The sequence below is a fragment of the Procambarus clarkii genome, chromosome 79, assembly GCF_040958095.1.
Source record: "Procambarus clarkii isolate CNS0578487 chromosome 79, FALCON_Pclarkii_2.0, whole genome shotgun sequence".
Taxonomy (NCBI): Eukaryota; Metazoa; Arthropoda; class Malacostraca; order Decapoda; family Cambaridae; genus Procambarus; species Procambarus clarkii.
The window spans coordinates 3,439,223-3,451,559 of NC_091228.1; the positions used below are offsets into that span (position 1 = coordinate 3,439,223).

At 41.8% G+C, this 12,337-nt stretch overlaps 1 protein-coding gene across 5 annotated transcripts in view; it reads right to left on the minus strand.

The window, feature by feature from the left end:
- Ranbp16 (Ran-binding protein 16) overlaps nt 1-12,337 on the minus strand; it is a 130,193-nt gene that overhangs the window by 86,634 nt on the left and 31,222 nt on the right. For all 5 annotated transcript variants that reach the window (XM_045752445.2, XM_045752441.2, XM_045752442.2 and 2 more), the window contains exons 6-9: nt 9,354-9,473; nt 8,772-8,999; nt 6,612-6,761; nt 2,191-2,344 (exon numbers count right to left, since the gene is read on the minus strand). In XM_045752445.2, the coding sequence (XP_045608401.1) occupies nt 2,191-2,344; nt 6,612-6,761; nt 8,772-8,999; nt 9,354-9,473 (652 nt within the window). The remainder of the gene's footprint in view (nt 1-2,190; nt 2,345-6,611; nt 6,762-8,771; nt 9,000-9,353; nt 9,474-12,337) is intronic.

Sequence of the window (12,337 nt, forward strand, 5' to 3'; positions counted from 1 at the left end):
AGGAGTGACTTCGCCAGTGCCGCATGATACAAGGCAGCAGTATTATGCATAAGATGACAGTCTTGAAACAACCTAGAGAGAAAGGACAAGACAACCCGATTCAAAACGGAAGACAACCTATGAAAGGACTGCCAGGAGACTTGCATACTGTCGCTGAGACGAAACACACAGGTGGGATACCATCAACGAAGTCACCTGATCACCATACAAGAGGTGGTAAACCCGTGTCAGAAAGACCAGACGCAAAGATCGGAGGAGAAGATCGAACCAGTCATATACCGGACCGAACCGATCTGCTGAAAGAGGAGGAACCCCAGAAAAGTCCCCGGGTTCAGACACCGAGCAAGCAGCGCCAGAAACCAAGGCTGGGCCGGCTACCAAGGGGCCAACAGGACTCTTCCCTGGTAAGTCTCCAAACAAGCCAGAACCCGAAGCAACAGCTGAACAAGTGGGAAGAGGGCACCTAGGGAAGATGGCCCTAAGCAAATGCAGCCCCAGTACTCCGTGAATTACTCTTGGCTTGCACACCACCACACAGCAGAACACCACCATAAAGGTACAGCACTGCTCAAGGACAGGACCCAGAATCGAACGACCGCCACAGAACACTTCAGCTGGTGCAAGGGGTCTGGGGCTCCCCCTTTTCCCTCCAAGGGAGGGGAGGGAGTTGCGCAGACAGCAGTGCACCGGCGGTTGTGACATCATGCTCGTTTGCCTTTTTTAAGATTGTGGAGTTTTGCTTGATAGTTTGGTTTTCGGTAGGAATTTTAACCAGGTGGAATCTGTTTTGGGATGCCTACTTTTCTGGGTGCCTAACCAGGTAGATGGCAGATATAGAATTCTTCCCACTACATGGTGATTTCTATAGGCCATTGCTCCTCGTGTCTCTCTGAGGGGGCCAGGTTCTGGTTCGTGATCCACGGTAGGCTAGAACTCTAATTAAATTGATGCCACAGTCTAATATATACACATCAGCCCAGTATATATAATATACCGGGCTGATAATATCTAATATATACACATCTGATAATATCCAATATATATACATCTGATAATATCCAATATATACACATCAGCTCCTCCGGCTCTGGGGAGCCAGAGGAGCTGTCCACAGAAAAACATGGATATAATAGGCAGATAAAATTATTTGGTTAGTGGAAGGTCTTGCATCCAAAGACAATGTCTTATTACTGAAGGTATGAAAATGGAAAAACATTGCCCCTTAAAGGGGCAATGAGTCACCCTAAATGGAGAAAAACAGATCGAAGAACTTTTCAGGGATGCCATTCATTAATGACATTAATGTGGTCTTTAATACGAGATCTTTCAAAGGAAGACAGAGGAGCTGAAACTGTACCTCAATGAAGCACAACATTTAAATGAGGAAGAAAGATCCACTCTCAGTCTGGGACTGAGGGAGGATCAAAACAAACCAATTAAGGATGCTACCTAATTATGTAAATGAGCCAAGGGTGGCCAAAACCTGGCAAAGCACCCAAACTGCACAACATACAAGAAGGAAAGAGCTAAGACGAAACTACAGTGCTTCGTAAGAGAAACCCAACCGAGAGAGTGCATGACAAGAGGAACCAGAAACACTTTAATGCAATCATGAAGCCAGCAAATCTGGAAATGAGAATAGACTCGATCAAAACCAATGCAAGAACCCAACCTCGCAGAAGTAAGAACAGCAAGTTGAATTTAGCTTGTTTAGACAACAAGCAAAATTGTAAAAATCTTGTCCAGACAAGGCCAAATGGTTCAAGGTGTGTATTTGGAAACACAGCTAAATATAACACGAGGCCGACCATTGAAGGAATAACCCATAGATGGATCAAGTGAACAAAGGTCTTCAATTCAGACATTTCCAAAGTCCTGAACCCTCATTCAACAACAGAAGACAAAAAGACCAGGGACCAAGCCATCCCTCAACCCAGAACCTGAAACCTAAGGAGAGAAAGAAGAAGACCCATAGATGTAGAAAGTTAGAGCAGCAGCATTTGGAATTCTTTGATAAATGTTTCAAATGCTCTTTAAGATTAATTTCAAACTACTAAACAGCATATTATATATGATATGAGAAACATTAAGCATGCAGCTATCCAGTCAAGGCTGGGATGTCTCCACAAGAAACAGGTGCATAAAGATTATAGAAAAATTGTTTTTAATATACAAATATAAAATTTATACCTTCTAATATTGCTATTTCCTCCATTGAGTGTTGTTGGGACCGGCTGTTCATACGAGTAGATATTAGCTCCTGGTAACGTTGGGCAGTTTGCTCAAACAGCTGCACCAAGAGTGCGCATGTTTTTGCGTACTCACAGCGACCTATTGTAGACAGCTGAAACAAAGTTATTTATAATTAGTGAGATATATAAAAAAAAAAAAAAACATGAAAATATATTTAAGTTTTTAAATAATTCACTAAGAACTTACAAAACTAACAAAATAAACCTTGTGTGTGTATTATGACAGTCATTTATCTGTGCTGACAGCCTTCATGGAAATTCAACGTGTGAGTGTTTGTATGAAATTACAGCATCAAGCTCCAACCTTGAAAAATAAATTGGTAGCTGACTGCCATTGAAATATAAATTAAAATGATGAATAATAAAAATGTTCTCACTTTTCAACCATTTGGATTACAATCCGAGTCCCATACATTATGAGAAACACTGAGATTTAGCAAGTTTCTGAGTCCCATGCATTATGAGAAACACTGAGATTTAGCAAGTTGTAAAAGACATTGGATATATTCTTACCGAGCCAACATGAATCATAAATACTCAACCCTGCCTAATACTAACAAACCCAGAGAAGCCAGCCAGAGCCTTAAGGTCCCACAAATGAATATCCTTCTTACCCACAAAGGGTGTCCCATTTGCACACAGATATCACAATAGCGTGATGCATCAAATGAACAAATCCACAAGGGCCGTGACGAGGATTCGAACCTGCGTCCGAGAGCATCCCAGACGCTGCCATAATCAACTAAGCTACAATTCATCCCACCAGAATGAGACAATTCATTACATTTATGCTGGTGTTCTTTAGGAGCTGCTTGGTGGCTCCAAGTTGCTATCTCACCACAAAGGAGGACACACTAGGGGCAGAGAAAAGCAGAAGCAAGGACCCCCCCCCCCAATAAGAAAGAGAAAAGGAGCACCTAGTGGATAAAACTGCAAACACTAACAACACCAACCAAAGGGCAACAGACCAAAGAGAGCCCCCCCCCCCTTCCCCAGGATCACATAAGGAACCACTGAGGCACAGTCTAAAAGGAGTTGGAGCACGGAGGAATCCGAACCTCCTCAAGGCATGCTACACAGTCGCAAACCCCGGCACTGAACTGAGTGCCCGACAAAAACAGGACAACCATCGACCCTGAGCGGCTTGGTGAGTGCTGGTCATGAAACCCCAACTAAGAGTCAACATGCCCAGAGGGATATTTAGCAAGGGGGAGGAAGGCACCAGAGAACAGAACCCCGAAAAGCCCAAAAAGGAAACTGGCAACGCATCAGTCGACAAAGGGAAAACAAAGCCTGCACCCAGTGGTCGTGATTTGTGGTAGGGATACCTACCACAACATTTGTTGTGGTAGGTATCCCTCAGCCTCTGCAAACTCTTTAAATTCTTCAATAAATCTTTCAGCCTTTGGTTTGGCTGAGCTGGCAACCTCCCCATGCCTCAGAACACTATGAATACCACTTCTTTTTCTAAATTTTTCAAACCACCCCCTGCTTGCCTTAAAGTCTATCGTATCTGCACTCATTCCAGGGGTTTTCTTTACAAGGTCTTCGTGCAATACTCTGGCATTCTCACAAATGATGGCCTCTGAAACACTATCACCTGCTAACTCCTCGTCGTGTATCCAAATTAATAACAACTTTTCCACATCAAGTATTTGTGGTTTTTGTTTCGTGATTGTTGATACACCTTTTGCCACTTCAGCACTTATAATGTCCTTTTTCTTGACAAGTACAATGCATATCATTGACATGAATTTGTTGTACTACCTAGCTAGTTCAACAACATGAGTTCCATTTTCATGCTTCTGAATGATCTCTTGTTTTTCCACAATTGTCATTCTCACATGTGATTTCTTGCCTTGAACCTTACCACTGGCTTTCTTGGGACCCATGGCGAGATATATAATAACTTTTATGCTCAAATGGCCAAAAATCCGACAAAATTTTTTAAATTTTAGTAAAAAATTCAGGTAGGATGGTCACTGGGCACATGGCACTGGTAAACTGAGGTGCGATCGCCGTGCCATCACGTGCTAGGTTGGCCATAAGCGTATCAATAAACTCATATCCTGATGCAAAGTTCTTATCCCGAATCAAATTTTCCAAACAATTAGGGCTCGTAACCCGAAAAGTTCGTAAACAGGGACGTTCATAATCCGAGGTACCACTGTATTTCTAGTGCTACTAAGCTTATTTTTTCCAGGCACTGGTTCAGGTTTGCATTTTCTAGCTGTTCTCCTCAGCTTATTTCTGTGAAGTCTTGGTTTATTTGCTCCCAGTTTATCTGTTTATTATTGAAGTTGAATTTGCTGAAACCTCCTCCACCGGGAATCGGGACTGGTTTTGAAGGTCTATTCCCCCATGCTTGTCAGAACTTCAATTAAGTTGTGATCTGAGTAACAGGTATTTGTAATCATTATGTTCCTGATCAATTCATCATTAGTGAAAATGAGGCCCAGCGTGTTCTCCTTCCTAGTTGGTTTTACTATTTGCCGGTTTAAGGCAAACCTGTCGCACATCCGTAGCAGGTCATTTGTATGTGCCTGTTCATTTAATCGACTTCCCGGAATTCTCTCAGGTACAACTGTATCAACTATGGTCTTCCATTTCAGGTGCTGTAGGTTGAAGTCCCTAAGCAGGATGATGTTTGGGGCTGGATTTGTGAGGTTTAACAAGCAGTGCTCTATTTTTATTAGTTGGTCTTTAAACTGCTGATGATTTGCCTCCGGTGACTTATATTGAAGGACAATAACTACATTTAAGATCTCTATTTTGATTATTAGCACTTCCACCATATCATTTGTGGTGTTTAGCAGCTCAGTACAGATGTGTGTGTGTCCTTGATCTACAGGCTGACCCCACCCTGTAGCCGGTGTTTCCTGTCACATCTGAAAAGATTGTACTCCAAAATCCATATTTCACTATCATGGTAGCCCTTGTTATGAGTTTCCGTTAGGGCTGCAAACACTGCACTTGCCTCATGTAAGAGGCCATCTATGACATGCACTTTGTTACATTTGCATGTTTTTATACCCTGAATGTTGGCAAATAAAAATGATGTTATGTTTGTGGTTACTTCCTTTAAAACCCATTCTTTCTTTACCAGTGAAGAATGAGATGATTGACTTCCAGAGGGGGTCTTTTGGTAGTTGTTGCTGCATTTGTTCACAAAGAGGTGCATCTTTTTTTGTATCTGGTTACATTTGTTTGTCTCTGCCTGCATGAAACCTGTACTGCTTCGGTGGACACATTGTTAATCCGGTTCCCTTTGTCCCTGTTTCCAAGACTCCATTCTCTCCAGTTGTCCACAGTATCACTAAGTGAAGCCAGCTTACAGCGTACCCTCGGGCCCATAATGTTCACAATTATGCAGCTTTTGACCATCTTATTTTCAAACATGTTATGGAGCAATATTCAGGCTTGGGGGTTTTGGAAGTGTAATGAGGTACTAGTGGCCCATTATCTGGTTTCTGTTCCTGGTCCCTATCTGGCTTGTGATGTCCTGGGTTGGGTTTCCTATCCTAGATTCTCAACTCTGTGTTTGGTATTCGCTCTCCTCCCTGGTTGTACAGTTTTTCCTTTTATTCTCTGGTTAGTTAGCTACAGAGAACTGCCATTCTTTCCCTCTAGACTTCCAGCATTGAATGTAACAAAACTCCTTTTTCTGGTTAAACTTCAGTGGTACCCTGGTCCCTCCTCCCCTTCAAAGTTCCTCAGTGGGCCATTTTTCAGCTCCAGAATTAGATTTATTGACATAGTAAGCTGAAGCTACCGGCGATCCTGCAACCTGTCAATAGCTAGCCACAACTAGTGGTTTCAACCTAACTGCTGGGAGGATCATTTGCAGAGTCATTTGCTGCTTCGTTTCTTGTTTCTGAAACCAAGCAGTAATTTATTTTTGAGTGCCCTTTCTTTCTGTAGTTTTTCTCTTGGTACTGTAGTGATCCTTAATCCCCAGACTTCCATTTGCCTCTATTGAGGGCTACCTACCTGTTGACTACCTGTTGATGATTACGAGAATCAACATCCCTGTGGCCCAGTCTATGACCAGGCCTCCTGGTTGCTGGTCTGATCAACCAGGCTGTTCGATGTGGCTGCCCGCAGGCTGATGTATGAATCACAGCCTGGTTGATCAGGTATACAATTGAAGGTTCTTTTGGCGTTCTCTTTAAAACACTGCGAGAGGTTAGCCAGTTAGTATGTATAGGGGAAGATACATTATAGTCCTAGTCTACAGTAGGCACTTGCGAGCCATTATGTTTGGAAGATTCCAGGAGAGTAAATGGAGGAACCACTTAGGGACCCCCAGAAAGAGGCCTTTCATTACATTCAATGCTAGCCTTTAAATTAATTGCATACCTGATCTAGTTGTTGTTGAATAACAGTAACATCATCTAATGGATCATCCAGGCCTTCACGTAATACCACACCCACGCTCTCCAGCCGTGAAGACACATAAGCACGCACAACCTCGGGTGTGTAGGTTTCTAGGAGATGTGGTTCAGTAGCCTGTAAAGGAAGTGATCATATTATGAACAAAATTAACAGGCTTTACAGTAGATAAAGCTAATGTGAAAAAATATAAACAACTAGACAGGAATTAGATGCCAAGGAAATGATAGGAAGATTTAACCCTTTTGCTGTGATAAGCCGTATTTGTTCATCAAATAAAAGTTGTACAGTATCTGCATAGAGCGAGTTCTTATGCAGGCGATGAATCACAATAATGTGGCTAAAGTATGTTGACCAGACCACACACTAGAAGGTGAAGGGAGGATGACGTTTCGGTCCATCCTGGACCATTCTCAAGTCGATTGTGAGAATGGTCACAATCGACAATCGACTTCAGAATGGTCCAGGACGGACCAAAACGTCGTCGTCCCTTCACCTTCTAGTGTGTGGTCTGATCAACAGCAAGTTTTTGTAAGTGCCTCAAAATATGGTTTATAAATCTTTCAACATTTGTCCAGAAATTCGGTCTTCAGAACAGGAGTTGTGACCTGTCAGATGCTGCTGTCTACAGTAGATCTAAATTCATCAGGAATACTTTGTATTCAAGATTTGGTAACCAAAGTTAACCTGGGAGCCGGTCGGTCGAGCGGACAGCACGCTGGGCTTGTGAACCTGTGGTCCTGGGTTCGATCCCAGGCGCCGGCGAGAAACATTGGGCAGAGTTTCTTTCACCCTATGCCCCTGTTACCTAGCAGTAAAAGAGGTACCTGGGTGTTAGTCAGCTGTCACGGGCCGCGGGGACACTAAAAAGCCCCGAAATCATCTCAAGATAACTCAAGAAGATAACCACTATGAATGCTATAATGATTCATTGTAAATACTGTAAGTTTATGAGCATCCTTTTTTAGGGAGCCAGAACCAGAAGCTGAGCCCCCTTGATGAGGCAGAGAGCATGGGATTGTTATGATCATCCTCACCAAGAAAGCACTCAAAGCAGATGAAACAATACAGAACAAATGCTTGATTCATGAAAGTAGAGAACTAAAACAGCCAACAGACACCACAAAAGAATCACACAGACCAAAAAGACTTGTACAAAACTGGGTACGAAACCTCCCCGCCAGGGCATGCAGCAAGTTGCCAGCTGACAGCCAGCCATTCTAGCCAGAGTTCCACATCCAGTTTTACTGCTGATGTGAGTGGGATAACATCTCGCCTTATCGGGCCATCAGTCATCCAAATACTGCTTCCTCTTCAAGATAACTGCTGGCCATTATCAGAACTCTGTCCTGTGGGAAGGGGGTCTTTTTTGCTATCATATTGCTCTTAGATTTTGTATTTTGCTTCACAAGCATGTTTTCAAGACACACTGTTGCATAAACTGAATTTTACCTCTTATGTATTCCCTCTCCAGCTGAGGTGTTTAGAATGTTTGCAAAGGTACACGTCATCGTAGAGCATGGGTCAATGACGGAGCCTGATGGGATTGTTGTGTCCTGGACAGACCCAAGTTCTGGTGTAAAAAGTGACTAAGAAATCCTAGCTCAGAAATGAATACTGGATAAATCCTATTGAACTTATACAGCAGTATGTATACTAAAAAAAAAGGGGGGATGATAACTATTTCACAGCAAAAATTACACAAAAATTCAGCTTACAAAAAATTACTTTTGGATAAAGACACAGCATACTGAATACAGGTACAGTCCCCCAACTTGAAACTGGGTGGCAAAATACAGCTGCTCAAAGTTTGAAGGATACGTATAGTAGTTATACAAGTAGTTAGTACAAATACACAAACAGTAAATAAGCAATAAGCCTGTTGATGACCAAACCACACATCAGAAGATGGAGAAGCGTCATCGTTTCTCCATCTTCTGATGTGTGGTTTGATCATCATATCTTCAGCCACATTATTATGACTCATCGTACGAGTAAACCTGTAGTCAGAAAACAACATTATGTGTTGTGTGCACGCTGCTCATAACACATGATGCAAGAAAAGTATTCTGAAACAACACGTTAGAGGTAAACATAATGACATAACCCTTTACACAAGACACTTACCTTCATATAGGGTACAGATCCAACCATACGCTGCCACAGGGACAGTAAGTAGTGAACACTGTTTGGGGCAAACTGCCACATGTTTAATGACTCGACAGTGAATTTTGCTATCAGCTGTATGGCATCTGGATAATGTTCAACCGTTACAAGCTCACCCAACTGATAGTTGCTTTTCAGTCGCAGTAACAACCGGCAAAATTCATGGTAGTTAGATGGGTCACTCAGGCCCTAAAATAGATAATTAAAACAGTGATACAACAATTATCAAACAAGTCAATCTATATCACATATGCTTCTTTAATTTGACGTCATATAAATATGATAAAGATGAATATTCTAGAGCTCATTCATTTTATCACATTACGTAAAACAGAAAGACTAAAGATATTCCAATTAGGTTACTGTAAAATCTCAAAATTTCATTGTCATCTTTTAAGAAACAAATATCCAAAATTCATTACATATTAAAAGTCGAGATGAGAAGGTAATGATAACTGTGTCACTATTAGACATTCTAGTGATATTGTTAAGTATTTTGTTCAACTGATGCATGACAAAAATAATAAATCAGATTAAACAAACCTGTGGATTTTGTAGTATATTCCTAACACCATTGACTAGTTGAGAGAGAAACTTTGCTCGTTCCTCATTGCTAAAAAGAGTTCGCCTCACAGAGGCTATCTGAACCAAGCATGACAATGTCTGAAAAGAAAAATGACATGTTTCAAATATAATCAAACGAAAACCCAGCACTGAATGTAATGAAATGCAAATTTCGAGAGGAGCCCTGGTGGCTCCCTGAAGCTGTCTTCTGGAGAATGAACCAATGAAGAGCAGGGGTGCCATTAGGCACAATCAGAGAACACTATATAATCATCAGAGGTCCACGGTTGTTCAACATCCTCCCAGCGAGTGTAAGAAATATTGCCGGAACACCGTGGACATCTTCAGTTGAAAAGCTCTATAGTTTTCTTCAAGAAGTACCAGACCAACTGGGCTGTGGTGGATATGAGAGTCTGCAGGCTGCACCAAGCAACAGCCTGTTGGATCAAGCTCTCAAGTCAAGCCTGGCTTCGGGCCGGGCTTGGGGAGTAGAAGAACTCCCAGAACCCCATCAAGCAGGTATCAAGCAAGCAAACAGATTGCTTCAACCTGAAAGGTCAGATCAGTTGCAGATAGTTGTGCTAGGCCTACCAGGCACCACATCCAGAACCTGAATCCCTCATGAGAGGCATCAGGGTGCAGGTGACAATCCACCACCTCACCAGAAAAAGCCTCCAGAAAGGCAGCACAAATTTACAGACAACTGGAGGGTGCACAGAAAACAAAACTTCAAAAACCACCAAACATGACCAACTGGAGCCAGGAACATTAACCAAATAATGGGCCACCAGCACCCTGTAAGTGTCGGAAACTTTCAAACAGTACTTATCAACCTTTAATACGAATCTCATCAAAATATTTTAGTTGCACATTAAAAGATAGTATACATCATAGTTTTCTCTAGAAAACGAGAATATATTGAATTGTGCGTTGATTACACCTCATTCCATAATTATATTGAACAATTAATATTAAAATCTACAGTCAGATAACTGTATTTAATAAATAAGGCTTCACTGTGACAAACACAATTAACATTCTGTACTACCAGAAATGCAGCCTACAGGATAAACTTGGCTACAAAAGATGTCTGTGGAGTGCTGTATAAACAAGAGCACGAACTCAAGTGCGTGCAATAAACGAACAGGGAACCCCTAACTGGAGCGTCTCGTGTACTACTCGGGGAGAGGCTTCCCACCCCAGCAGCCCGGCATCTTAGAGGTGAACTCCTGAAAACATGGGGACAATGCTACATGAACACTTAGGGAGGGCTGCCCCAAACACATGCAGCTCATAGTGCAGATATTGCAAGAAGATAATGCAGTCCTTGCAAGAAGTATGGCTTGTAAACAAAAAATTGTGAAGCAAATACTGTACTAAAGACTAGGAATTTACACAAGTAAATGGTCCTCACGTGTCAGAAGAATGGCAGATATTCATCAAGGGACAAGAAGTGGGACCTAATCTGTTTATAAACAGTATATGGTAAACAACTGAGGTCCCAGTACCTAGGATACTCTACAACGGTTTCACACACACATTTTACTCCACTTGTATCAACTTTGTTTCCTTTGACATAACCATGCCCATATCCAACTTAAGAACTTAAGATAACACCCCCAGCACTGTAGGCCTCTTCCTAATTTATCTTTCATAAGGCATGGTATCAAAAAACTTTGCTATAATCAAGATAGACAACAATAGTCATACAATATACCCTATTGTGTTTTGTTTAAAGTATTATTGTGTGTTTTTAGATGGGAGGACAGGTGGATACCAAATGTCAGATCATTACAACATTTACAATTGCAATTGCAACCAATCTGTTTGAACTGGAGAATGTTGGATGTAATTACTGACTTTCTAACTTCAGTATAATAACAAGATTTATCATTTTATTAGATTAGAATAGCTAGAGATGTCAAATCTTCATAATCAATGATTTATAAACAAAACCCAATTTCCTTAAATTTCTACAGTGAAAAAACAAATGAAGTGATCTACATTCAACTAGAATAAACTAACGTCAATGATTTAAGCTGTCGTCTATGCATTAAGAATTGTGTGCATAAAAGTACTTCATTAATAACCTCTCCATTTGTGCAGGCGATGAGTCACAATAACGTGGCTGAAGTATGTTGACCAGACCACACACTAGAAGTTGAAGGGACGACGACGACGTTTCGGTCCGTCCTGGACCATTCTCAAGTCGATTGAGAATGGTCCAGGACGGACCAAAACGTCGTCGTCCCTTCAACTTCTAGTGTGTGGTCTGGTCAACTCTCCATTTGTACAATTTACTAAATTAATTTCGATAAAATCATATCTATATGATGTCTATCAATCATATATAGATAAAAAATCATATCTAAATTAATTATATTCTGGTATCCAGACTTCACATGGAGAGTATGGGAGTGTCAAAGGCCAGTTGGGGTCAGCCTCAGTGCCCACACTTTAAGGAATTTCAGTATCAACAGCAAACTCTACAAATTCCACAAAGTATGAAATGTATTTTTGGTGATGCATTTTCCATAGTTTTTTTTTAGCATTTTTTCAGTGCTTTGTAATACAGTACGTACATTCAATTTTCAGAGAGGAAGAGGGAAGAAAGTGGAAAGAGGAGGGATGAATGGAGGGGGGTGAAAAAGGGGATGGATGAAGGGGGGGGGGGAAGGGAGGAATGGAGAGGTGTTAGAAGAGAGGTAAGTAGAAAGGAGAGGGAAGAGGAAAGGGGAAAAGTGAGAGAATGAGAATGGGAGAGAGGAGAGGGGGGGATAAAGGAGGAGAAGGGAAAAAGGTGGAGAGGGGGAGAGAGGGGGGAAAACTGGTAAAGGGAAGGGGAGTGAGTGAGAGGGAAGGAGACCGGGTGATAGGTGAAGAGGAGAGATGGGAGGAGAGTGGAAAGAATGGTGGGTAGAATGGAGATGGAAGAGAAGGGGGGGGGAAGATAGAAAAAGGAA